This window comes from Geotrypetes seraphini, chromosome 8 (assembly GCF_902459505.1).
Source record: "Geotrypetes seraphini chromosome 8, aGeoSer1.1, whole genome shotgun sequence".
NCBI lineage: Eukaryota > Metazoa > Chordata > Amphibia > Gymnophiona > Dermophiidae > Geotrypetes > Geotrypetes seraphini.
This window is the reverse complement of record NC_047091.1, coordinates 75,109,346-75,136,825: the sequence shown is the minus strand read 5'-3', so window position 1 is coordinate 75,136,825 and position 27,480 is coordinate 75,109,346. Positions and strand designations below refer to the sequence as shown.

Below are 27,480 nucleotides of genomic sequence, written 5' to 3'. Positions count from 1 at the left end.
GATGATTCCGGTGTGTGTCCCAGCCAGCGCTTCCAGCTGCCACTAAAACTGGTTTTGACAGGTGACAAGGACTGGAGACTGCGGCAGAGGGATCTGGCAGGTGTCGAGTGTTGGTCCCAGGGCATGTTGGAGCTGGATGTTGCCAGTGCAGTAGGCCGGCCCAGGATATGGCTGCAGATGGGTGATCAGGTGGTTGCTGCTGGAGGCACCACTTCCTCTGCAGTCCAGCTTTGGAGAGAGCTGAGTGGCTGCTGTTGGGGTGCCACGGGTCAATGGCATGCCCTTTGCCAGCAGGTCACAGAACTGGGTGGTTCTGCTGGTTTTTCTTCTGGGGGGGACCAGGCAGTGTGGGGAGCATGCTGGTGGTTGGAGCGGGCTGTGTGGCTGCTGTTGGGACACCATCGGTCAGCAGCACCCCTCTCCCCTCCCCCCATTAGTTGGCATGCTGCAGAACTGGGGGCTGTTCTGCGGCGGTGGCTTTGGGCAGGACCAGGTGGTTCTGCAGTATCTTGAGTGGCAGAACTGGGGGCTGTTCTGCGGCGATGGTTTTGGGCAGGACCAGGTGGTTTTGTGGTATCTTGGGTAGCAGAACTGGGGGCTGTTCTGCAGTGGTGGCTTTGGGCAGGACCCAGTGGTTCTATGATATCTTGGGGGGCAGGACTGAATGGTTCTGTTGGTGCTATGGGGGGGGGCAGGACCTGGCAGTGCGGGAGCACGGGTGGATTGAGCGTGCTGTGTGGTTCCGGAACCCCCTCCTTATGGATGGCATGCCGTGGGGCGGTTCTGCAGAAGTGCAGGTGAGTGATCTTCAGGGCGGGGTGGGTGGCCCTGGTTTCCTGGCAGGTCTGTGTGCATGCTGGGGGTGGATGACGGCAGGGCAGCTGGCTGGTGCCTAGGGTACCAGGTGCCCTCACTGGTAGCAGGGCTTGGGAACTGTGTTGGGGTTGTGGCGTGGGTATCGGACCAGGGGGTTGCAGTTCCCTATAAGCGCCGGGCGGTGCTGTGCTTTTTGAGATAGGGGGCAGGGGGTGCTTCGGGTTACCAGACTGGGTAGTGTTTCTAAGAGGGTGTTCCTGCTGGATGGCATGGTGGTTTGTGTTGCTGCTGGGGATGCCAGTTGGTAGTGGGTCTTCTGGGCACTGATGCGGTCAGTCCCTGCTTTGCTGTGATGATCGTGGCTTGGATGGGTCAGATAGCCGAGATTGGACTGTCGTATGGCAGCCTGGGGTGGTGGGGGTTGGTTCAGGGACTGCTGTATTGGGGTTGTTTGTGCTAGATATGGTGTTTGGGTTGTTTGGGCCTGCATCCGTTCCCATGGGTGTGAGGGGCGAGTCCTCACTATTCCAGCCATGGCAGGCTATGTTCGTCGTCGTCCACGGGGCTGGATGGTTCCCCTGAGGGGTCGGGGTTGTTTGTGGGGCTTTTCAGTCCTCCATTTGCCTATTGTGTAGGGGGGTATTCACATTACAAGTTGGGTTTGGAATAGCTCTAAAAAACAAAAAGGGCTCATGGTATCGCAGTGGATACTTCTGTGTTTTTTGCGGGCAGGTGCCCCCTCCCAAGGTGGGTCAGCGGCTGGAGAACTGCTGTGAGCATCAGTTGTTCTTTTCTGTTTCTTGGATGTGGCACGTGTTGGAGAAGTTTTCTGGCATGTGTCAGGGCACTGTGGTAGGTAGAACCTTGGAGTTCATAGGGAGCGTGTCTGGTGACCCTCTTGACCACCTCTTCAGGGAGTGGGCTCTGTACTTCTCGGTTGGGCTGCTCCCTTGTGGGGGCTTAAGGGTACTTTCTGGGTTGTGCATTATTGGGATAGTGATCGGGTGCAGGGTGGCAGGTGCCTTTGGTATGGTTGGAGGATAGGGTCGCGTGCTGGGTTGCTATGGTTTTCCATCAGGCTTCAAGTACGCTGAACCACCCTAGAGGGAAGTTGCAGAACTTAGAGAGAGGAGAGCTGCAACTGTACTGGAATAGTAACAAAGAAACATGACAGCAGATAAAGGCCAATCGGTCCATCCAGTTTGCCCAGCTGCAGCATCCACTATCTCCTCCTCTCCCTAAGAGATCCCACACTTTCTTGAATTGCGATGGGCACATGCAAATTTAGTGACTCTTCGCTTCTGTCTGCCAGCCTCATTTGCATGTGCAATTTTTAAAGAATGTCTTGCTTTTTTTGATTCACTATCAAAATGGCTGCGTTAGCAGACCATCACTTTTTAACACAGGTTTTTGAGAATCCTGACCACAGTCTTTGTCACATAGTAAGGAAAAAAAAAATTTATCAGTCAGGGAGAGCTACGCTGTGCGCGAGAAGTCCCATACATCATACACAATAAGCCAAAAGGCTTATGTTGCTAGATGAAGGCACCAGCACACTGGATCCATCTGGAATATCACTTAGGCATTCATCTGTACCTATCCATGCTTATTTTTCCTTATAGGTGTTTAGACTCGCATCATATGGTTGGCAGGCCTAAAACAGGCCCGCTGAGGTGATGCCTAGCTCTGCTTTTTATTTTGTGGCTTCAAAAATTTGGAAAAACCTTCCACAGCTCATTTAGGCACTACAGCTTTTTTTTTTTTTTGCAAAAATTTAATTTTTTTTCTTTCAATTGTGCTGTTCTTAGTGAGTGGAGGTGTAGCTTAGTAGTTAGAACTTCTGCCTCAGTCCAGAAGTTGTGAGTTGAGTCCAGCCTGCTGCTTGTGACTCTGGGCAAGTCACTTAACCCCCCCCCCCCACACACACACACGATTGCCCCAGGTAGAAAGTGAGCCTGCGGTACAGATAGGGAAAATGCTTGAAAAAAAAATGATTAACAGTGCGATCGCTATAACCTGCCTGCCCGCCTTGATATTCTTGTGTGATTGATCTTTCCTGCTTTATAGCGTTCCTTATGTATTATGTTGACCTTATTTTCTTTGTAAACCGTTGGCATCTGTTCACCAGTATCAGCGGTATATATCAAGTCTGAAGTGAAGTCTGCTTTCATCTCTCCCCTGCTTCTCGGGGGAGGGGGGCGGAATTCTGCAGTATTCAGTACCCAGTTTCAGGCTCGTAGGCTTCACTAGCCTCGCCCAATCCTAATGTCCAATCCTGTTTACTGGTAATACGGTCCTACAACTGGCTCCGGTAGCCCCACTTGCTTCCGGTTTAGCTCCAAATGAATCTGAGTATTCCCAATAGCGCTCCTCCCCCCTTAGTTCCGCCCAAAGAGCCAACATTAAAAATCTGCGTGGCCCCGCCCACTGCTTCCGTGGCAGTCGCAGCCGCTCACTCCGCATGCTCTCATTTATTTCCCGCCCTTTTAACTCTCCATTGGCCGAGAGGATGTCTGTTCAGTCCATGATGCCCGCCTCTGTACAGCCCCATCCTATAGGAGCGGAGGATTGTCTGTAGATAGCCAATAGATGTGAAAGGGGAGGTCTGGGGCGGGGCGTTGATGTGGTTTGGAGGAGAGTGCAACTCTTACACGTCTGTCTCACTGGGACGGGACACCATGGCGTCTGCGGGAGCCGGGGTTTATCACCAACAGGGCTACGGTGGACAAGGTGAGGACGGGGGAGAGCATGTGATAGTTAAAGGAAGAAAGAGGGGACAAAAAAAGAGCATGATGTGGAGGAGGGAAAGTACGACGGAGAAAGAAGTAGTGGGGAGGATATGATAGGGAAAGAAGCAGAGGGATAATGGAGGAGGGGAGAGATGAGGAGAGAGGATAGTGTGATGGGAAAAGGAGTGGAGCGAAGAGTGTGGGGTGGGAATGTGATGGGAAAGCATGTGTGTTGAGGGAGGGTATGATTAGTTAATTAAGGGACTGTGATGTTGGAATAAGCAAGGGGAATGATGGAGAGGTATGTGCAGTGGGGAGACTATATGACAGGGGTGCCCACACTTTTTTGGCTTGCAAGCTACTTTTTAAAATGACCAAGTCAAAATGATCTACCAACAATAAAATAAAAAAAAAAAAACACAGAGCACACTGTACGCAGAGAAAATGTTAATTATCATTTGTAATCAGGGATTTTATCAGAGGTCAAGGCAGATGATTTTAAAATATGCAATGTTACCTCAGTAACAACTATACAAAAATAGACAAATATACCCCCTCCCCTTTTACTAAACCGCAATAGCGGTTTTTAGCGCAGGAAGCTGCGCTGCTCTTGATGCTCATTGGCTCCCTGCGCTAAAAACCGCTATTGCGGTTTAGTAAAAGGGGGCGCCTAGTGCAAAATATAGACAGCAGATATAAATTCTCAAAACGGACACATTTTGATCACTAAATTGAAAGAAATCATTTTACCTACCTTTTTGTCTGGTGATTTCATGAGTCTCTGGTTGCACTTCCTTCCTCTGTAAAGCCAATATTTCTTTCTCCCTCCCCATACCCCCCTCTTTCTTTCTCTCGCCCACTGCTCCCCCTCTTTATTTCTGCCTTTTTTTCTCTTTCCCCCTGTCCCCCAAGCCATCGTGCTGATTTCTCCACTTCTCCGATTCTTTCCCTACCCCCATCCCCAAGCCACCAATGCAATTTATCCCTGCTGCTTCCCCGAGCCAGGCCTGGCGCGTACAAGCACCGGGCCTACAAGACTTCACTTCCAATGTCAATTCTAATGTTGGGGAGGAAGTTCCAGGCCAGCCAGGCAGCAATTGGCTGGCCCAGAACTTCCTCTCTGACGTCAGAATTGATGTCGGAGGTGAAGTTTTGTAAGTCTGGCACTTGTGCGCGCCAGGCCTGGCTTGGGGAAGCAGCAGGGAGAAAAAGATCGCAAAGGCAACGTGACCGACTCGCGTTGCCTTTGCGATCTACTGGTCGATCGTGATCGACCATTTGGGCACCCCTGCTATATGATACAGAAGCTGTTAAGTGGAAAGAGGTGGGAGAGAATTTTAAGTATTAGGGAGTGTATGATGGGGGGAGGTGCATATGATGGAGGAATGTGTGACTGTGGGAATAACGGCAACAAAGGCATATGATGGCTGAGATCTCGGGACGCTTGTAATACCCTTTACTACCTGCTCCACAGGTTCCAAACACAGGTTGCGGGGTGCTGTCCAGCACCTTGGAGACCCGAATCAGCTGTTTGATGATACCAGTGCCAGTGCCCCGCCTCAGCCTGGTGGTTACAACAACCAGGGCATTGACATGGGTTTCCACGTGAATGCCATCTTCAGCGACCCCATGACTAATGTGGCTATGGTCTATGGCTCCTCCATCGCCACCCAGGGAAAGGACATTATGAACAAGGAGGTGAGGTTATTGCTGTCATCAAAACACTGCGAGCAAGACCAGTAGTGACCGGTCTTGTCTTGCATGTAGTCAGGTGCTATAGAATAAACATTTAAGAGTGCTTTCGTGTCTTTTGTACTCCCCCTCTTGTTGGAACAGATAAATCGATTTGTATCGATCAACAAACTGAAATACTTCTTTACTGTGGACACGACGTACGTGATGAAGAAACTGGCACTTCTCATGTTCCCATACATGCATCAGGTAAAGAGACTTGTCTGCGCCAGGCAGTCTTTGCAGTGAGGAACAAAACAAGGCAAAGATACGAAGAGGCAGATTAAAGCACCATGCTGCTGGTTTTGAGGCTGAAGCTGCAACACTGGAGTGGGTTCAGCTTGGTGACAGCAAGGTTGTACTAATGGGGAGGGCTGAGCTCAGGGATCCTGAAATTCAGGCCTGCTTTAAAAGCTAGTAGTTAGTCCCAACCTCAGCTCAGGCTCCTGCTGTTTAGGCCTGGGAGCAACGCAGAAGTTAGAGATATGATTCTATTACCAGCCTAGGCTCCTGATTTTTGGTTCTGGAGGACTGAAAGATAAGAGATCTGGATTTCATCCACAATTCTTGTTCTGGTTTCTGCTTCTTTAGCTAGCCAGGGATGGGACTGCATCTCCTGGGAGAAGGAGAAAGGCAAACTTAACTCTCACGGTATACATGGAGTCCTCCAGCACTGAAAATATGTCTGAAATCCTAATGACGGTGAAGCAGTGGGGAAGGTAGCCCCTTTTGAATTTTCAATGTGCTTTGAAATTTACAAAGTGAAGAGGCAGGGAATAAAATGGGTGTTCAGACAAAGTAAGGGCCTCTTGAAATGAGCCCCCACACCAGTTGCTCAGCTGCTGTTTCTTTTCTCCTCCCTCTTTAGAACTGGGAAGTGCGCTACAGCCGGGATGTTCCGCTCACTCCACGCTATGACATCAATGCCCCAGACCTGTACATTCCCAGTGAGTATGGTCTAAGTGCAGCTTAGAGAGTTTGGAGGCAGGGGAAGGGAAAGTGGGAGACCTGTTCGGAGCTGATTGAAAGTTTTGCCATGTATGATACTGATGCAGGGTATCCCTTGTAGGAGAGAAATGTCCCCAAGATAGAATTTTATAAGCAGAAGAAGGAGCATGGCAGGGTCTTCATTCTTCTCACTGGCTATGGCTGTGTGCGGGAAGCAGGGTCAATATTCAGAAGGTACAGTTACTTGTGGAGGTTAACTACACAGCTCTCTTCTGGCTAGCAATTGTTAAAATTGAATTGCTTAAATCTGGGAAGAGGAAGAGTGTGCCAGAGCCAGTGTGGTATAGTAACTAAATGTAACTACTGTACTTAAGTAAAAGTTTTTTGATACTTTTACCTGTAAAGAAGTACAGGATAACATTTGTAACTTTTACTTAAGTAATAACTTTGCCAATATTTACTACTTTTACCTAATTACATTTGATGCTTGCAGTAAAAAGTAAAAGTGGAAGGAAGATGTAAATGACAATCCCTCAGTAAACCACATTAAATTACATTAATGATTTCTATTCTGCCATTACCTTGCGGTTCAAGGAGGATTACATAGGAAGTTATCTGGACATTTCCAGAGGTATTACATTGTAGAGCGGGTTGCTTCAGGGGATTGAGATGATTCCTGCGGTGATTAGTTTGTCTTCAAGGGTTTTTTGAATTGCAGGGTTTTTATTTCTTTTCTGGAAGTTTTGTAGTCTGAGGTTGTGATCAGTAAATTGGAAAGTTGGTACTCTAGTTTTGCTGCCTGAGTGGCTAGTAGGCCATCGTACATTTTTTTTTCGTTTGACGTCTCTGATTGGAGGGTGCATGAATAGTGTGTGGGTTCTCCTGTGTTTGGTTGTGGTAGTTTGGATTAGGCGGTTGTTCAAGTAGGCTGGGCTGTCTTCATTTATGGTTTTAAATAGTAGACAGTAGAATTTGAATAGTATTCTTGCCAGTGTGAGTCGGGGTATGCCACGGTGATGTGGTCGTGTTTCCTCAGTGAATTGATAAGTGCAGTGCTGTGTTTTGTACTGTTTGTAGTTGCTTTATCATGGTTGCAGGGCAGGGGAGATAGAGCATATTACAGTAGTTTAGAACAGTGTTCTTCAACCTTTTTACCTATGGACCGGTGGAAATAAAATAATTATTTCGTGGACTGGCAAACTAATAAGACTGAAATTTTTTAAAACTCCATTGCCGCCCCGTCCCCGTGAGCTCGGTCCCGTTAACCATCTGATCCCATCCGCACAAGTCTCAAATAGTTATGATTTTATATTTAACATATTTTATTAAAGTATAAAAAGAAACAATATTCTGTACAATTGTCATTTTATAAATATAAATAATACAGGGCAAGGATCAACAAAACCCCCGTCTCCCCTCCCCTTCACATATATCCCCTCTACTATCAAGAAAACTGAATAAGCCAAATTATTACAGAATGCTACACAAATATCATGCTAACAGAATACCGCAGTCACACATAGCAGGAATGGTGTTAGAGGGAGTGCAACTAGTGCAACTGCCTCCTGGTCAGAGAGAGCCCTAAGCCAGCTGGAAGCTAAAGACACACTGCCTGGGCTTTGCACTCCCCCAGTTATGTCTAACATCAGCTCTAGCAGGATACATATTTTAAATCTAATATATTCTAATCACAAGATAGAAATAAAATTATTTTTTTCTACCTTTTGTCATCTCTGGTTTCTGCTTTCATCGTCTTTTCACTCTCTTCCATCCAGCGTCTGCCCTCTGTCTCTTCAATCCAGCATCTGCCTCTTCCATCCACTGTCTGCCCTCTACACCTCCCCCTCCCATATGGTATCTGCATTCTTTCTATGCCCCTCTCTCCTACACCAGATCTAGCATCTTTGTCCCTCTTTCCTTATTTTTCATCTAACCCCCCCTTCCCAGCATCAATCTCTCTCTACTTTGTCATTCCTCTGTCTCTCCCCTTTCCCTCATCTGATCTCTCCATTCCATCCTGACTCCTTCCCCTCCTCTAATCTCCCTGCCAGGTGTTTCCTTCCAATGTTCCTCTTCCCCTATCCAGCAGCACCTTCTCCCTTTCTTCCTCCCCTTATCCAACAGTAACTCTCTTTCCTTCCCCTTCTCCCCTGTCAGCAGTATCCCCTTTCCCTCCCTTGTCCAGGAGTACCCCTTATCCCTTTCCTCCTCCCCTTATCCAACAGTAATTCTCTTCCCTTCCCTTTCCCTTCTCCCCTGTCAGCAGTATCCCCTTCCCCTCCCTTGTCCAGGAGTACTCCTTCTCCCTTTCCTCCTCCTCTTATCCAACAGTAACTCTTGTCCCTTCTCCCCTGTCAGCAGTACCCTCTTCACCTCCCTTGTCCAAAAGTACCCCTTCTCCCTTTCCTCCTCCCCTTATCCAACAGTAATTCTCGTCCCTCCCCTTTCCCTTCTCCCCTGTCAGCAGTAGCCCCTTCCCCTCCCTTGTCCAGGAGTACTCCTTCTCCCTTCCCTCCTTCCCTCCCCAGCAAATGTTTCCTCTATGTATGCTAGCGGCAGCTCTGTGTGCTTTTAACTTCGGCACACAGCTGCCCCTAAGCAGTATTTTAGCCACGGTTTCATGAGGCAGCCTCAGGGCCTTTGGTAGGCCGGCCCGCTTCGATGATGCGATGTGGGCCTGCCTACCAAAGGCCCCGAGGCTGCCTCATGAAACCGCGGCTAAAATACTGCTTAGGGGCAGCTGTGTGCTGAAGTTAAAAGCACACAGAGCTGCCGCTGCTTGTTTGGGGGTGCGGAGAAATACGCGGCAGGAGTCGGTGGTGGAAGGCAGGAGTGCCGGCATAGCGACGGCAACAGTATGGTAGCTTTGAAAGAAATGGAAAGTTCGATACTGGCCAGTAGTTATTTGGAATAAAAGGATCTGCATTACTTTTTTACAAGGTTGGCTTAAATGCTACTGGAACACTGCCTAAGTGTCAACCCTAAAAAAAAGGGAGTCGTATTGAGCATTGGAAAATAATAATAATAATTAATAAAAACAGTGCACATTTAATTTTCCCCACCATCAAATTTCCCCATCCCGCCCCACCCAGCAACTTTTTCATGCCACCCGGCTGGAAAAAAATTTCTGGGGAGAACACTGGTGTTGGTTGATCAGAAGGAAGAATGGTGATGTCATCTGCATAGGAGGTTAAGCCTAATTTGTCTAGGCAGGTGCCAAGGGATGCAATGTAGAGATTGAAGAGTGTTGGGGATAAAGGGAATCCTTGTTGTACGGCGCAGAGGTTGGACCATGGTTCTGATTTTTCTTTGTTTGTCTTTACTCTTTAAGTCCTGGATTGTAGGAACCCTTGAAACCATGTGTGTACCTTACCTGTGATTCCTATTGTGTCTAGTATTTGTAGTAGGATGTCATGGTCCATTAGGTCGAATGCTGTGGTGAGATCTAGTTGTATAATCGGCATTTTTCTGCCTGTGCTGAGGTGTTGTCTAGCTGTGTCTAGGAGGGAACCTAGTAGTGTCTCTATGCTATAATTGGGTCTGAAACCAGATTGTGTAGGGTGGCGTTAAGTTGTGGTTTTCAAGATAGTTGGTGAGGAGTTTAGCTACAAAGCCTTCCATTAGCTTGACATAGAGTGGTGTTGAGGCTATGGGTCTGTAGTTGGATGGTTGCTCCTTTAGGGTCTTTAGGATCGGGGTGACGATGATTTCGCTGAGGTCTTGTGGGAAAAGGCCATCTGTGAGCATGATTTGTATCCATTGTAAGAGGAGAGTGCAGAATTTAGGACTGGAGGTTTTTAATAGGTATGGTGGGGAATGGTTGAGGTCGCAGGCTGCGTGGCTGTATTTTTTATAGAGTTTGTTAAGGTCAGACCATTGTATAGTGGAAAAGTGGGACCAGATTGTCTGCTGCAGCTGATTCTTTTTCTGTGGGGAGGCATTGTGATCTCTTCTAGGTGAGTTGGAGTTCCAGTGAAGGTTGTCCTGGCAGTTGTAATTTTGTTTTTAAAGTATTCAGCTAAAAGGGTGGCTGAGGGGGGAGGGATGTCGTTATTGGTAGGGTAGGTAGAGTTTGGTGTCTGTGAGTTCTTTTAGTAATTGGAATAATTTTTTTTGTGTCTTGGGTTTCTTTGCCTATTTGGTTGGTGTAGTGCAGTGGTCTCAAACTCAAACCCTTTGCAGGGCCATATTTTGGATTTGTAGGTACTTGGAGGGCCCCAGAAAAAAATTGTTAATGTCTTATTAAAAAAATGACAATTTTACATGAGGTAAAACTCTTTATAGTTTATAAATATTTCCTTTTGGCTAAGTCTTAATAATAATATTGTAATTTATAGCTAAAGACACATATGATCAAGAAACAGTTTTATTTTACTTTTGTGATTATGATAAATATACCGAGGGCCTCAAAATAGTACCTGGCGGGCCATGAGTTTGAGACCACTGGTATAGTGTGTCTTTCTTTTTTCTTTTAGTTTTAGCTTGTATTGTTGGTTTTGTTTTCTCCATGCTGTTTTTGTGGGTTCTTGGTTACTTTTCTCCATTTTCTTTCTAGTCGTCTTCATTGTCTTTTGAGTAGGAATAGTTCATTGTCGATCCATTTGTCTGATTGTCTGCTGATTCTAGTTTTTGCTTGTATTGGGGCTAGCTCATCTAGGGGTAGCTGTACTTAGACTGCACCATTGTGAGATGAAGTCTTTGGGGTTACTTTCTTGGATTGTTGCATCTGTTTTATTCCAGAATTTGGAGGGGTCGATGTATTTACGAGAGTTGTAGGTTAATCTTTGAGATTTTGGTTTGGTTTTGCCTTTGGCCCAGTTGATATTGAAGGTGTATGTGTAGTGGTTTGACCAGAGGGATCGAGACCAGTTTTCATTTGAGGTTTGAATCTCTGGTAGAATGGGCTGTTGGGTCATGAAGGCTGCGATGTCAAGTTGGTGACATAAGAACATAAGCAGTGCCTCCGCCGGGTCAGACCATAGGTCCATCCTGCCCGGCAGTCCGCTCCCGCGGTGGCCCAAACAGGTCACGACCTGTCTGAATCACCAGAAGGGGCTCCCTTGCCACCTTGGTTTCTCATTGAAGTCCTATCTTCCCATCGAAGTCCTAACCCTCCGTTCTTGCACATGCACGACCTGGTTGGGTTTCTATACTTATTACCTGGTTAGCTTTCTATACTTGTGTTACATCCCAGCTCCTCCCTCAGTATCCCACGATCCCTTTATCCCTCAGGAATCCGTCCAATCCCTGTTTGAATCCCTGTACCGTACTCTGCCTGATCACTTCCTCCGGTAGCGCATTCCAAGTGTCCACGACCCTTTGGGTGAAAAAAAACTTCCTTGCATTTGTTTTGAACCTATCTCCCTTCAGTTTCTCCGAATGCCCCCTCGTACTTGTTGTCCCCTTCAGTCTGAAGAATCTGTCCCTATCCACCCTCTCTATGCCCCTCATGATCTTGAAGGTCTCTATCATATCTCCCCTGAGCCTCCTTTTTTCCAGAGAGAAGAGCCCCAGCCTATCCAACCTCTCGGCGTATGGGCAGTGTTCCAGCCCTTTTACCAGTTTCGTTGCTCTCCTTTGGACTCTCTCAAGTACCGCCATGTCCTTCTTGAGGTGCGGCGACCAATACTGAACGCAGTATTCCAGATGTGGACGCACCATCGCTCGATACAATGGCATGATGACTTCCCGCGTCCTGGTTGTTATGCCCCTCTTTATGATGCCCAGCATCCTGTTGGCTTTTTTCGAGGCTGCTGCGCACTGTGCAGATGGCTTCAGTGATGCATCCACCAGCACACCCAAGTCTCTCTCAAGTCTGCTGTCTCCCAACAATGCCCCCCCCCTCAATTTGTAGTTGAACAACGGGTTCTTTTTCCCTATATGCATGTTAAAGCGCATTTGCCATTTGTTTGCCCAGTCTTCCAGCTTGTCCAGGTCCCTTTGCAGGTCCTCACACTCCTCCCTGGACCTAACTCTGCCGCACAGTTTGGTATCGTCTGCAAATTTTATAACCTCGCACTTTGCCTCCTTTTCCAGGTCATTGATAAATATGTTGAAGAGTAACGGCCCCAGCACCGATCCCTGTGGCACGCCGCTTGTGACTCCCCGCCAGTCAGAATATTGGCCCTTCACTCCGACCCTCTGCAGTCTACCCGACAACCAGTGCTTGATCCATCTGTGCACATCCCCTCCCACCCCGTGGTTCCACAGCTTCCTAAGCAGCCTTTCATGTGGCACCTTGTCGAAAGCCTTTTGAAAATCGAGGTAAATGATGTCTATGGGTTCCCCATTGTCCACCCGATTGCTTATTCCCTCAAAGAAGTACAGAAGGTTCGTTAGGCACGACCTTCCCTTACAGAATCCGTGCTGGCTTGTTCTCAGTAGGCCATTCCTCTCGATGTGCTCGCAAATGCCGTCCTTGATCATAGTTTCCACCATCTTCTCTATAATTGAAGTCAGGCTCACCGGCCTGTAGTTCCCGGGGTCACCCCTCGATCCCTTCTTGAAGATAGGTGTGACATTCGCCAATTTCCAGTCCTCTGGTACCTCACCAGTTTTCAAGGATAGGTTGCAAACATGCTGGATTGTGCCCGCTATTTCTTGTCTTAGTTCCTTCAGAACCCTTGGGTGGATCCCATCCGGGCCCGGTGATTTACCGCATTTTAACCTGTCTATCTGTTTGAGGACATCCTCCTTACTTACCTCTATGTGCTCCAATTTTTCGGCCTGTTCCCCACTCATGATCTCCTCTGAGTCCGGTATATTAGATGTGTCTTCGCTCGTGAAAACCGACGAGAAGAACGTGTTCATCCTCTCAGCTACCTCTTTATCCTCCTTAATCACTCCCTTCCTATCCCCATCGTCCAACGGCCCCACCTCCTCTCTCACTGGTCGCTTCCCCTTTACGTAACTGAAGAATGCCTTGAAGTTTTTTGCCTCCCTGGCCAGCCCCTCTTCGTATTCCCTTTTTACTTTTCTAACCTCTCGGTGGCGTTCCTTTTGGCATTTCCTGTGCGCCTGGTGATTTTCCTCCGTTGGGTCCTTTTTCCATCTCCGGAAGGATACTTTTTTGTCATTTATTGCCCTCTTTACTTCAGTTGACATCGAAACTGGGGACGTACATTCTTTGTGCTTCCTGCAGGGTGTCCCTGAATAGGGTCCAGGCGCTTCCCACAGTCTCCATCCTAAAGATGTTTCTGAGCTTCCTCCCCACCATTTCCCTCATAGCAACATAGTTCCCTTTCTTGAAGTTGAGCGCAGTTGTTGCGGTCCTCCTTACTATGGGTGTCCCCCTTTCTAATGTGAATCTGATCGCGTTGTGATCACTGTTGCCTAGTGGTCCTCCCACTTCTACCCCTCTTGCAGGCCCCCCTAATCCGTTTAGGATGAGGTCAAGAGTAGTACCCCCTCGCGTCGGTTCTTTGACTAGTTGCTCCATGAAGCAGTCCCTCACAGCTTCTACAAATCCTGTTTCCCTAGTGCAGTTGGAGTGACCCATACTCCAGTCTATTCCCGGGTAGTTGAAGTCCCCCATCACTGTTACACTTCCAGTCCTGCATTCCTGTCTCAGTTCCGCTTCCAAGTCGTGTCCGACTCCTTCTGGCGTACCAGGTGGGCGATAGTACAGCCCCAGTTTTATGCCTGCACCCTTGTTTCCCGGCAATTTGACCCATAGCGATTCCAGCCCCTCTGCCTTCGTTGCCATATCCATCCCGACCGAGTGGATAGAGTCCTTTATATATAGTGCTATGCCTCCCCCTTTCTTGTGTGTCCTGTCCCTCCTGTAGAGCTTGTACCCCGGCAGCGCCACATCCCATTGATTTTCCTCTGTCCACCAGGTTTCTGCAATTCCAATTATATCTAGGTTCTCCCCCTTGGCCATGACTTCTAGTTCACCCATCTTGGCCATGAGGCTTCTTGCATTTGCGTATAAGCACCGCAGGTCCTGTAGGTCCCGTCGTTTTTCCTCCACCTCTGCATTTACCTGGGCCGCCTGCCCTTGGATTTCGGGCAGTTCTCCCGTTCCCTGTGCTTCTGCTTTGCCCTCAGCCTTTACCCTCTTAGCTTTCAGCTTCCCCACATTCCCGCCACCCCACTTCCCTGCTTTTCCTCTGGGTTTTCTAGCCCTACCGGCCCCTTCCTGGGCTATCTTCCCTTGAGCCTCTGTTTGATCCCCCTCGCCTTGTGGTACCTCTATATTGCCTTCAGCTTTCGCCCTCGTGCCACCCAGTCCCCCTGTGTCTCCATGCCCCTTAGTCTTCTCCCAGCAAGCTCCCTTTACCTGATGTTTCCCTCGCTGTCTGATCATAAGATCCTCCGGTCCCTCTGCTTCCTCCCTGCAGTCAGCCCGTTCAGCATCTGTTCTGGATACTGTGTCCGAAGCGTCAACATCAGATCAGCTGTCGGCTTTCCCCCTCTCCTCAGTTTAAAGCCCTCTCGATCTCCTTCCTCACATTGGCTGTCAGTAGTCTAGTTCCCGCTGTGCTTAGGTGCAGGCCGTCCCGCCGGTAGAGCTTGCTCTTTCCCCAGTAGGACGTCCAGTTCCTCACAAAGTGGAAGCCCCCCTCCTGGCACCATCTCCTCAACCATGCATTCACAGCCTGGAGGTCTGCCTGCCTCTTTGCATCTGCTCTCGGTACAGGCAGGATCTCCGAGAATGCTATCCTCCGTGTGCTCCACTTCAGCTTTCGTCCCAGGACCCTGAACTGGTCAGTCAGTGTGGCCATGCTGAAGTTCCTCCGGCTCACATCATTCGTTCCAACGTGGATTATTACCGCAGTCTCCTCTGTCTCTGCTCCGTCCAGGATCCTCTCGATCCTATCAGTGATGTCTCGTGTCTTGGCCCCTGGGAGACAAGTCACTAGCCGGTCCTTCCTTCCTCCAGCTACGTGACTGTCTACCTCTCTCAAGATCGAGTCTCCCACCACAATAGCAGACTTCCCTTTCTTCAGCAACCTCCTCTGCCTCAGGTCCGTGTCCTTGGTGTAGTGCGGTGTCTCTCCCTCGGGGTCCCGGTGAGGCGCGGTCTCCTCCTCTTGCGTGGTTCCTCCGCTAGGTCCTTCCCCGGTGTTGCCTTGTGGATCCTGGGTCTCGTCTGCCAACATCCGTCTGTGCAGCTGCTGGTCCCGTTCCTCCACCTTCCTATAGGCCTCCTCGATGAATCTCTCGAGGTCCCTCACCTGGTCCACAATGGGGCCTGCTCCGTCTGTGTTCTGGGTTGACCAGCTCGTCTCCTCTGTGGTGCGCAGTCCCTCCAGTTCCTGGACCCTGACCCTCAATCTGCCGACCTCCATCCTCAGGCTTTCCAGTTCCTGACACCGACACCTTTCTCGTGTGTGGTTTGTGGGTTTAAAATCTTGTGTTAAGGCTTCAAGGTATGATAATAGTTTTTTTACTTATTTGGAGGATTGGTCTTCTAGATGGAGGTTTAAGTCTCCTAGGATTAGGTTGTAAGTTGCCGTTAGTGAGTTTCGGTATATGAAATCTTCAAATTCTGGTCTTGCTGTGTTCCAGTTCCCTGGTGTTATGTAGCAGAGCATGCAGGTTATGGATCCTTTTAGTGTGATGCATGAAAGTTGGCAGGCTAGTAGATCCATGTAAGGGGTGGATGTTTTGTCTAGTATATTTAGGTTTAGGGAGTTTCTAACTAAGATGGCCAGACCTCCTCCTCTTTTTTTTTTCTCTGCAGATCACTGTTATCTTGTATCCCTTCAGGCAGACTTCCGTTATCCTGGGATCCGAGTCTGATGTAAGCCAGGTTTCTGTGAGGAAGAGGCAGTCTAGATTCTCATTTTCTATCCAGTCTTTTATGTGTTCTAACTTTGGGCCTAGAGTTTTGATGTTTATTTAGGCACATGTTAGTGTGGAGTAGTCTGTTTGAGCATTGTTAGTCGTTTTTGGGTAGATAAGTGATCTTGGGTGAGAGTGTGGTTTGGTCTTGGAGGGGGGGTCTGTTGGTCTTCTTCCCCATGTTGGTGTGATATGGTGGTATATGCAGGTCTGGCAGTTTGTTTCTGTCCGCTGTGGTTCTCCTGGCTGGGTAGTGATTCTGTTAGTAGTTGAAATGATTGGTATTGGGGAGATGTTGTTTGCTGCTGCCTTCCAGTTGGTTAGGATGATCAGTAAAATAGTTTGTGTTTGTTTTTGTGGTATTGTTTTCATTGTGAAAGATAGGAGGTAGAAGCTGGTAGATGTGCAGTTGTAGGTGATTTTCTGGAGGTTATGAAGTTGCTTTTTCTCTTGGAGGGGCAAGGACAATAACTTGAAGGCAGTTGACCGGTAAGGTTGTTAGGTAGTGGGGTTTTTGCTTGTGAGGACAAAGGTGTGGGTATTCCGGACAAGCAAGGGTGGAGGGAGTGACCGCAGTTCAAAGTAGGCAACAGTTATTCAGTTAGCCAATATGTCTTTATGGCTAGGATTGAGCGGCTTATCTGGCTTTCGCTTTGGCAGGGTGAGTATTCTTTGGAGTGTCAGTAGCAGAGGAGAGCGAGATTTGGGGTGTCGCTTCTCAGTTGCTTCGCAAAGGCGTGCGCTTGCGCACTGTTAGGTGCTGTGCCTTTCGAGTGGTTCAGCGGTTGTAGCGTCGGGGAGGGGCGGAGTGCTCTCCCACGCCCGGTGAGATCCTCCAGACTGCTCCTGGTCTGGCGAGTGGAAAGGGTGAGTTGGCAGGGCCAAAGTTAAAAAAAAAAAAGAAAACTAAATTAAATTCAAACTTTCCCGCTGAGCCTTCCAAATGGAACAGCAAAACTGGGAACAGGATTTTGCTATTGCAAACAGTAGATCATTTCACCTTAAATGTTGCTGTTTGGTGAATATAGCCTATAAGAACAGTGGAGTTGCCTGTGTTTGAACTGGTTACTTTTAAAGCAGAGATTAAGCTCATAGCAATTCTTGTAGTAGCAGTACTTTTTTTTTTTTTTATAATTTTTATTAGCGAGTACAACACAGAGTGTACAGAAATCCAACAGTGCAAGGACACAAGGCCCATAAGAGGTACAAAACTGGATGTGAATTCAAACTGAAAAGAAATAAAGGAACGGGATATCGCCATACACTCCGGTCGCAATCTTAGGCACTTTTTATTTGAGTAAATTTTTTTTTTTTAATTTTCATTATACTTTTTACTTTTACTTAAATATCAAACTATCCGTTTACCTTTTCATTTACTTAAGTACTTTGACATAGTACTTTAAACACTGACCAGGACATGGTCTAAAAATGATACAGTGCTAGTTGATTAAGTTTAGGTGGCTAAGTAAAACTGTTGTAAAGCTAACTTTTAAGACCGCGTGAGTTAGCTAAATATTTATCTAAAGATAAGTGGATGGAGACTGCTGTGCTAAATATTGGTCCCACTCTTTCGATCACTGAAAGAATATATATACCGTATATGCTCGAATATAAACCGGGATTTTTGGGCCCAAAAATAGGGGTCCCGGTTTATATTCGGGTCTTCCCCCAGTGACCACCTGAAAACCCTCCCGGACTTCCTGCAGGCCTGCCTTAGGCCGGGACAGGAGGGACCCCTCCCATCTCCTACTCCGGCCGACACTAATAATTACCCTCCCTCCTTCCCTCCCTCGCTTACCTGTTCCCTGGTGGTCCAGCGTGTATCCCATGCTGAAATCCAACCAAAGATTGTAAATGTAGTAGCCAGCGGTGCACCTGGGCTGGCACACAGAAGTGAGCTTTTCGTGCTGCCGGCCGGCCCTGCACCGTTCCTTGATAGGCTGCCGCAAGTTCTCACGGGATTTGCGGTTCTCACGGCAGCCTATCAAGGAGTGGTGCAAGGCCAGCTGGCAGCACGAAAAGCTCGCTCCTGCATGCCAGCCCGGGTGCACCGCTGGCTACTACCTTTACAAAGAAGGATTTCAGTGCGGGATATACACTGGACCACCAGGGAACAGGTACGCGAAGGAGGGTGGTAATTATTAGTGTTGGCCAGGGCAGGAGACGCGAGAGATCCCTCCTGTCCCGGCCTACCACTAGGTGGTTTAAGTTAAGGGGAAGGGTTAATCTGCTGGCTGGGTTAAAGGGCAGAGGGGAGTACGGGACAATCAAACCATTGTGACATCACTGATGAGGTTGGCTCTTTTTAGGGGCAAGAGGGTACAGGGAAGGAAGGTGGGACAGTGTTCAGAGCCTGGCAGGGAGGGGGCTTGGTTCACAGCCTGGTAGGGAATGGGACTGAGTGCAGGGCAGGGCAGAGGGAAGGGGGCTGGATGCAGATCTTGACAGGGAGGGGAGCTGAGTACAGAATCTGGCAGGGCAGGACACTTGAATATTAAGCAGCCTGACTTATATTCGAGTCAACCATTTTTCCTCCTTTTTGGAGGGAAAAATGGGGGTCTCGACTTATATTCAAGTATATACAGTATACACCTCCCCTTTCCATATTTGCGGGTTTATGATTTGTGAATTCAGTTATTAGCAAGTTTCTACCACCCGCCTCCCTCCCAGACCCCTCCACAGCTTGCCTTTTATGGCCTTGGTGGTCTAACGGTGAAATGGGGTAGGAATGATTTTCCTACTCCTGCCCTGTGCAGATCCACTATCAAAAATGGCTGCTTCAAGTTCCCCCATTTTTGATAGTGGATCTGCACAGGGCAGGAGTGTAGGAAGATTGTTCCAGCCCTGCTTCACTGCTAGACCACCAAGACTTTAAAGGTAAGCTGTGGAGGAGTCGGGGTGGGGGCCCTAAAGTTATATGCAATTTTTTAAATATTCACGAGGGAGCTGTGCCCCTAACCCCTGCAAATATGAAGGGAGACCTGCATATCTAATTCGTCCCTTCAGTGCTGTTCACCATCTGTACCCTTCATATAGAGGCCCATTTTTAATGCACTTAGACACACAAAGTACCATAGAAACCTATGGTACTTTGTGTGTCTAAGTGCTTTGAAAATGAGCCCCATTGTGTTTTTCTTACCATTGATGATAAAGGATTGTTTTGTTTTCAGCAATGGCGTTTATCACATACATACTGCTGGCTGGAATGGCCCTGGGCATACAGAAAAGGTCAGTCAAATTTAAAGCACAGCTGCTCAAATTGTATTGCTCAAATTGTAAGCCTTTGCGTCACATTAGACCGGCCCAGGATTCTTTACATTGTCTCACAGTCCCTCCCAGGGTAAAGTTTAAGGCGTTTTTGCTTATGTTTAAACTACTATCCCAGGACAGTCCTCTGTATCTGAAGGACCTATTAACTTTAAATATGCCTAAATGACCTCTATAATCTTCCCAAGTCAGATTCCTTGAGTGAAGAGTAACCTAATGGTTAGAGCTCCTAAGGTCTTAGGCAAGTCACTTAACCTTCCATTGTTTCAGGAACAAACTTATCTCGTAAGCCCTCCTGAGGACAGGAAACGTAACTGACCTTGAACCACTACTGAAGAGGCCTGAGCTAAGTTCAAAATCTCTGCAGTTGCAAACATTAGGGATGTAATGTTATAAGGCAGGAATTCTCAAGACACACCAAGCTAATCAGGTTTTCAGGATACTCGCAATGAGTATGCATGAAATGTCTGCACTGTATCTCATTAAAAATAGGTAGAAGGAAAAATAACCACCATATAAACCAACTCCATAAAGGAGAACTCATCTACTCAAGTTATCAATCAATAACGTTTCTTTAACAAATTATCTTTTTTTTTTTTTGTTACTATTTTTTTTTTTTTAATTAAATTTTTAATTTGTTTTTATAACTTACATCAAGTGTAACAGGAAATAACATTTAAATTGTAAAACATCACTTGATTTGCTATAATATCATCTGGAAATCATGAAATTTAACCACCCTTTCCATCCCTAATACATCAAAAATATTCATATATTATTTTTATACATTATATGATTTAATAAAATATAAAAAAATACCACCCCACCCACCCAATCCAAGCCCTTCATTTTTAACAAATTATCAATTTATCATGCCACCAAAAAAAGAGAGAGAACAAAACCAGAGGGTAGGTAAAGCCTCAGATTTTCACCAGGAGCCACATAGAGAATTTCTCCAAGCTCCCTTTTTTTTTTTTCTTTCACTGGCATAAAAACCTACCTCAGGTGCTCAATATAGCAAGAGTTAATAATTTGAAAAAATCTCCAACTTTTCAAACAAAATCAGTCTTATCACAGATTTCAAACTTTGAACATATTTACTGTATCAATCAAACAGACTTGCAAAAAGTATAGAAGTTCTTGCTGTGATCCTTTAGACATTCAAAGCATCGTTCCGGGGGCTTCTTTGAAAACCTTACTGTAATTCTTTGAACATTCAAAGCACAGTTTCTGGGGCTTCTTTGAAAGCTCAGACGCTGGCAGCATTTTGCTGTTGCGTCAGGGAAATAACAATATCTGTCAAGTGTATGTGTAAATTTAGTGATTTATAATCTACTTGCATACTCCATGAGACAGGCATGGGGGAAGCCACTGCTTGCCCTGGGGTTGGTAGCATGGTATGATGCTCCGATTTAGGTTTCTGCCAGGTACTTGTGTGACCTGGATTGGCTACTGTGGAAACATAATACTGTTCTAGATGAAACATTGGTCTGACCCAGTATTGCTATTCTTATGTTCTCCACCGAAACTCCTTTGATGTGCACACCTATCGGCAAAGTCTGCACCATCATTTTTTGAAAGCATACTTATGCACAAGGGGGAGAGTGTGGTGCAGTGGTTAAAACTACAGCCTTAGCACCCTGAGGTTATGTGTTCAAACCCACGCTGCTCCTTGTGACTCCTGGGCAAGTCACTTGATCTCACCCTCCATTGCCCCGTTTCTATGTTTATATTAGATAGATTGTGAGCCCACCGGGGGGAAAATGCTTCAGTACCTGAGCTCCCCAGGGCGAATGGTATAGAAAATTGAATGAATGAATAAATAATAAATAAATAGAGGTCATTCCCATGCATATGTGACAACATCTACATGTAAATGACTAAGATGTTGCCAAAGTGGGCCTTTTGTACAAGGGGCCGCTGAAAAGTTCTCAGCCCAACCTACAAAAGTTGGAACAGTCTCCATCAAGCGCTATACCATTAGTCCAGTGATTTTCCACTTTTTTTTGTTCCGTTGGAAAAATGCGGAATGAAAATAGTGGAAAATCACTGAACTAAATGTATACTGAGAAGCACGTCCAGTAGGTAGTCATCCAGCGCTGACGCCTCTCTTCCTCCCCAGCGTCTCACAGCACACAGTTTGTGATACACTGTTTTAGACACTTGACCACCACAGATTTTTCTGCTCCCAGATATTCAGCCCTAGGCTGGATACCAGCACTGAATAGATATCCAGGCAAGTTAGGACAGCTGTTTCTCAGACCTAGCTTGCCTGTAAGGTTATCCCGGTATCAGTGCTGAATATCAAGAGCACCTGGATAACTTCCAGTTCCATCTTTCTCTGCCCAAGCACTACCCAGCTAATGCCGAGGTGCTCAGTCACAATATTGATAGTATAATGCAGCTAAAAATTGCTGACTGAGCCTGGTGAAAGCTAGATACCTTGGTACCAGGTGCTGCCAGTTGGATAACTAGTGCTAAGTATTGACCCCTTAGGTTTTTGATCTCTTAGAGAGAAGAAGGGATAATGGTTATGCTGATGGGAAACCTGGATGGGCCATTTGGCCTTTATCTGCCATCATGTTTCTCTGTTTCTATTTTTGTTTGCAAGTTTCATTTTTGTTGGCCATTTTGATATGAAAGCCACCTGGCACATTTACTTGGCCAGGCACCTTATAGATGTGAGAATACATAAAATTAATATTTTGGCTTTTCTGGAACTGTTTGTTGAACTTTAACCCAAAGCTCAGCAGAAAAGATGAGGGACGGAGTGCAGGACTGTGAAACCAAGAGGGAATTGTTGGCCTGACCCTGTGCACTCGCAGTGCAATGTCTCTCTTGGCTGTAATTGATGAGCACGTGGTAAGACTGTCATTCTTGCCCCCTTTCTGCAGGTTCTCCCCAGAGGTGCTGGGTCTCTGTGCCAGTACAGCTCTGGTCTGGGTGATCATTGAAGTCTTGGCCCTACTCTTAACGCTCTATTTGGTGACAGTACAGAGTGACTTGAGCACTTTTGATTTGCTTGCTTACAGTGGCTATAAGTATGTGGGGTAAGTAGTTTCTGACCTGGGTCAGTTCACCCCTCCTTAGAAGGGGTCCTCTCTCAGTAGCAGTCAGTGAGAGGGCAGGGCGTCTTGGTACAGTCTCTTATCTTGAGTACCTTAGACCAGTGGTTCCCCACCCTGTCCTGGGGGACCCCCAGCCAGTCGAGTTTTCAAGATATCCCTAATGAATATGCATGAGAGAGATTTGCATATAATGGAAGTGACAGGTATGCAAATCTCTCTCATGCATATTCATTAGGAATATCTTGAAAACCTGACTGGCTGGGGATCCCCCAGGACAGGGTTGGGAACCACTGCCTTAGACTATTGTAATATTCTCTATCTCTTGATCTCTAAGAAAAAGATAAAAAGGTTGCAGATCATTCAAAATACTGCGGTACGGTTCATCTTTGGATCGAAAAGATCTGATCACATATCGCAGTATTATCACAGACTACATTGGTTGACAATAGAGGCAAGAGTGGTTTTTAAGTTCGGTTGTATCTGCTTTAAGGCTTTGAATGACTTTTACCCAGCTACCTTGTCGATCACTTTAATTTTGCTGATAGGAAACATCTACGCAAAAAGTATGATTTTTTTTTTTTTTACTTTCCACCAGTAAAAGGATGTGTTTATAAACGATTCTTTAGCAAAATTTTGGCATATCAGGCAGCAATGTGGGATAAACAAGTTGGTATCTGTTTATACTTCTTATCTGGTTTTCAGAAAATCATTGAAAGCATACTTGTTTGGCAAATATTTTGACTAATCTACTGTAATCATACTTTGAATGGCCAGTACTATCTTAGTTTGTTAACCGCACAGAACTGCCAAGGTAGCTGCAGTATAAAAGAAGCTATGTTATGTTCTATAGCCACAGTGCCATATTTAGAGAGGTCATGTCTGGGTTTCTTCCCTAGGATGATCCTGACTGTCCTTAGTGGCCTCCTGTTTGGTAGCGACGGATATTACGTGACTTTGGCGTGGACCTCATGTGCACTCATGTACTTTATGGTAAGTGGCGACTTCTGTGCAGTGTGGCTGTCATGCATATATATCTGCTAAGGAGATCTTTGAGGGTTACTAGTATGCTTTTCTCTCTACTCTAGGCGCGCTCCCTGCGGATAAAGATCCTAGCCACCCTCAGCACGGATGACATGATCAGTCATAGCACCCGCAATCGCATGCGCATGTATGTCACACTGGCTACTGCCGCCTTCCAGCCTCTCATCATCTATTGGTTGACATTTCACCTTGTCTGATGTGCTGTGGGAGGTGGGGGAGGGGGGCTTTGCCAGCAGAGAAAGAGAGAGAGAAAGATGGCTTTCATGGTGCTAGAGCTGGCTGCTGTATCCATCACTAGCTGCAGTGGGAGATACCACAGGGGTAGAGACTACGCAGGGCCAAGCGCACCCTTCATCTTTTGTCGGAAGGGGAGTGGACTGCTCTGTTGCAGTTTTATTATATATAGATTTTCAGGTTTTTTAATGAATGCTTCGCTGGTGTCACGGACTTAAATTTTTCATTCACATGTGCTTGAATTGTTTTGGTTGTGGAAGAGTGGCAAAATACTTTTGGACAAGGAACGGAGTTGGAAATGGTTTGGTACGGACACACATGGCTGGAAAAGTCAGTGGCCGCTTCTGTGGATGATGAGATACCGAAGATGTGACCAAAGACGGCAAAGGAAAAACAAATTTCTTCCCAAGTAATAAAGTTTTCAGAACCTACATTGTGTGTCTAATATATTTCTTCAGCGTTTAAATATGTGAGGCAGGTTTGTAATACTGCCTGTTGTGCTGGGCAGATTTCTGGGTGGAGGGCACGGTGTGGCCACTTAACTGATCTCTTGGCTAGTGGGAAAGGGGCATGGGTATGTTTCATGGCACACATGTTCCTTTGGGCATGTAACGGGCAGAGTTTGGGTGGAGTCCACACTTATGCACATAAATTATAACATTCCATAATTTTTGAGCATACGTGTGCAAAGTATACACTACCTAGTTAATTAGCTTTAAATACTAACCCTTTGTTTTTTTGATGATTGCTTTTATTGTTTTATGTCTTTTTTTTATGGTGATTAGCGTTTTGTTTTCCTGGTTATTTTGACTTGATTTGACAGTCCCCTGAAACATGTATTCAGCCCAAGAATACATAAAATGAATATGTTGGCTTTTCTGTTTGCTGGAACAGGATATAGAGAATGGGGGGTGGAAGGGTGGTGGAGAGGAGCAAACAGTGCTTGGCTCAAGTTTGAAGGCGAGATGAATGCTGATGCCATCCCTGATATTTTGCAGGTTTCTGCTGGTCTAAGTCTTCACACAAAAACCTAGCTTAGCCCTTGTTCCAGAAATAGCCTTAATAAGGCCTATAATAAGTTAGAGTTCACCTGAGTCCAGTCCCAGCAGTTGAGCTGGCTCATAGACTTCTGGATAGAGAGTCAAACTGTTTCTATTGTATGGAGTAAGTTTGAAGTAAAGATTTAAACAGGCCAAACACAGATCTTCCAAAGAAATGCTTGAATAACTTTATTCAAAGGGTTAGATAGAGATATCCTCAATCTTCCACCATTAGCTTCCTGTTATTGCTAGTCTTAAATTCAAGATTCTTGCTCTTTTTACTAATATCGCTCCCTGTCTTGCCTACTTACTGCTTCCATACTTACTTTGTTCATATCGGACTTCCCTTCTTCTCATCCTCTCTCTCTCGCTAGGACATTTCTTGCCACAGTCCTGCCCTTCAAAACTCGCTTATCTGGCTTGAAGTCCTTTCCTAAATAAGAAATGGCTGTTTGAACTTTCTTTTGGCTTGGTTCCTGGTGCTGTGGATTGATATGTTATGACTGTGCTCTCTTCCTGTCCTCTACTTCAATTTCTCTTCTGTGTTTTGTTTATGCCATTTTGTCATTTTTCTCATTTCCTTTGATTGATTTATATTTTGTGAACTGTCTTGCTGCACTTTTAGCCCAATGAGTGGTATTGTAAATGCTTATAAAGGAATTTAAATATCGGTTATGACATTGTCGGGTCCATCATTGTAAAGTGGAAGCAGTTTGGTTCCATCAAAAATTTCAAGGTTATTTAAAATTTGATTTTAACCCTTACCGGCATTTCGAAGCATTGTACATTAATAAAATGGGATACAAATAAACGTACAAGAGAAACATGAGGGGAGGGGAAGAACTACAATATTTATAGCAAGAAAGACAAGGATTGAGTCAAAGGGTAGGGGAACATAAATTAGTAAAATAGTATTAAAAGAGAATTGCTTTAAAAAAATGATTTTTTTTTTCTGATTTTTTTTAATTGACTGAGTTTTTAGTCGAAAATATCAAATTTGTCCTAGAAAAGAGAGGTTTTAAGGGAGCTTTTAAATCTATCTAGTATGGTCTCTTCCCGAGATAAAAGGATAAGGTGTTCCAGATTTGGGGAGCTGTAACTGAAAAAAACTCTGTCCACTTGGGAACCACAAGTACAAGGGGCCACTCGGAGAAATTGAAAGGGGACAGGTTTAGAACAAACGCTAGGAAGTTCTTCTTTACTCAGAGGGTGGTGGACACATGGAACGCGCTTCCGGAGGTTGTGATAGGCCAGAGCACGCTACAGGGGTTCAAGGAAGGTTTAGATAGGTTCCTAAAGGATAAGGGGATTGAGGGGTACAGATAGAAGTAAAGATAGGTTATAGGACTAGTCAGGGACCACTTCACAGATCACAGACCTGATGGGCCGCCGCGGGAGCGGACCGCTGGGCGCGATGGACCTCTGGTCTGACCCAGTGGAGGCAACTTCTTATGTTCATCTTGTATTGATAATTTTTAAGGATGGAATTGATAGTAGGTGTTGTTCAGTTGACCTTAATGATCTAGAAGGAGTCTATCAAGAAAAGCAGGCATATTTGTTGATCGGATTTTGAAGGTTAGGACAACAATTTTGTATGTAATTCTATGTCTAATGGGGAGCCAATGACGTGGCCTTGATTAGCTGGAGGCAGGACTATGGAGTCAGAGTTGCTAAAAATGACTTCAACTTCAAAATAAAAATGACAGCATTTATTTTGCTCAGGTTCTTTGTACAAACTAGAGAATGACATGGGGCTGGGTACCTGTGGTTAACCATGGGATAAGAGCAGAGCCCATGGGCATAGGAGCCAGCTTTTGAAAATGATTGGGGGTGCTCAGCTCATAACTTACAAATTTCCCCTTATCCAGAAAATAAAATAAAGGAAAAACTAAGTACATCAAGTAGTGAATGGCCAGCCTGCATCTAAATGTCAAGAGCAGAACAGGGCAGGTAACGTGGACATGTCAAAGTTGGGATCCTGCCACACTCTCCTCTCCTTTGCAGCTTGTCAGCATCATACTTTCTCTCCATTCAAGCCATTCATAGCACTTTTCTCCAGCTAGTCCCTCTCTGCCCTTAATCCATCTACAGTACACCACCCTAATTTTGTCTTCCCTCTCACTCCTCCTGGTCCTTTCCCCCCTCCATGCTCCTCCTGCATGGGTATAATTTGATGTTTTATATTTGGGAATGGAGTTTTAATAACTTTTCCTGCTTCACTCCTTATATCTTTTTAACCTGTGCTGCTTCTCATTTTCCCTTGACCCAGCTTTCTGTTTCCCTCCATTCCTCGGAAAGCTCCAATGTACTTTTTCCTAGCTTGCTGCTGTGCAATGCAGGTTTGACTCACCCATCTCTTTACTGATTCCCACTTCTCACTCTCCTCTATAGGTAAGACTTTCTAATGGTTGTAGATTTAACTCATCTTCAATTTGTGACTCCCTATTAACCACAGGTTTGGATCATTCCCCTGCTCTGCTCTTCCTGGCTCAAGGCACATTCCTGTTTTCTGGGACTGGTTCTCCATTCCCTTTTGCAGCACTTCCCCTGGCACTCACAGATTACAGGCCAATGGCTACCTTCTGCCTACCTGCAGAGTCCACATCAGATTATTTGCCAGATGCTCACCTGGAGCTCTGGAAGTCTAGTAAGGACCACAGTTTGAAACCTTAAAGACTACAGGCTAAGTGGAAAAACATGTTCTCAAACTAAGCCGCTGTATTCTGGGCTGTCTGCAGACTATTGCCCCAATGACCAAGGAACAAGCATTCAGCTTAAGGAGCTGAGTTGAGACCTGTGAAGTAGTTGCAGAGTTTT

The 27,480-nt window shown here is 46.2% G+C and overlaps 1 protein-coding gene across 1 annotated transcript; it reads left to right on the top strand.

Annotated features, from left to right (window-relative positions):
* The first annotated feature begins 3,390 nt into the window (after positions 1-3,390).
* Positions 3,391-24,056, top strand: YIF1A (Yip1 interacting factor homolog A, membrane trafficking protein). Its single transcript, XM_033956223.1, has 8 exons — positions 3,391-3,546; positions 5,020-5,243; positions 5,382-5,486; positions 6,145-6,223; positions 19,184-19,241; positions 22,175-22,330; positions 23,245-23,338; positions 23,434-24,056. The coding sequence occupies exons 1-8, from the start codon at positions 3,438-3,440 to the stop codon at positions 23,584-23,586; spliced, it is 978 nt and encodes a 325-aa protein (XP_033812114.1). The 5' UTR covers positions 3,391-3,437; the 3' UTR covers positions 23,587-24,056.
* The last annotated feature ends 3,424 nt before the right edge of the window (positions 24,057-27,480 follow it).

Bases quoted from the DNA above. Each gene is read 5' to 3' on its own strand.
- YIF1A (XM_033956223.1), top strand. From the start codon at position 3,438: ATGTGGTTTGGAGGAGAGTGCAACTCTTACACGTCTGTCTCACTGGGA. The intron at 6,224-19,183 runs GTGAGTATGGTC...TTTTGTTTTCAG, and splicing joins CCCAGACCTGTACATTCCCA to CAATGGCGTTTATCACATAC. The intron at 22,331-23,244 runs GTAAGTAGTTTC...TTTCTTCCCTAG, and splicing joins AGTGGCTATAAGTATGTGGG to GATGATCCTGACTGTCCTTA.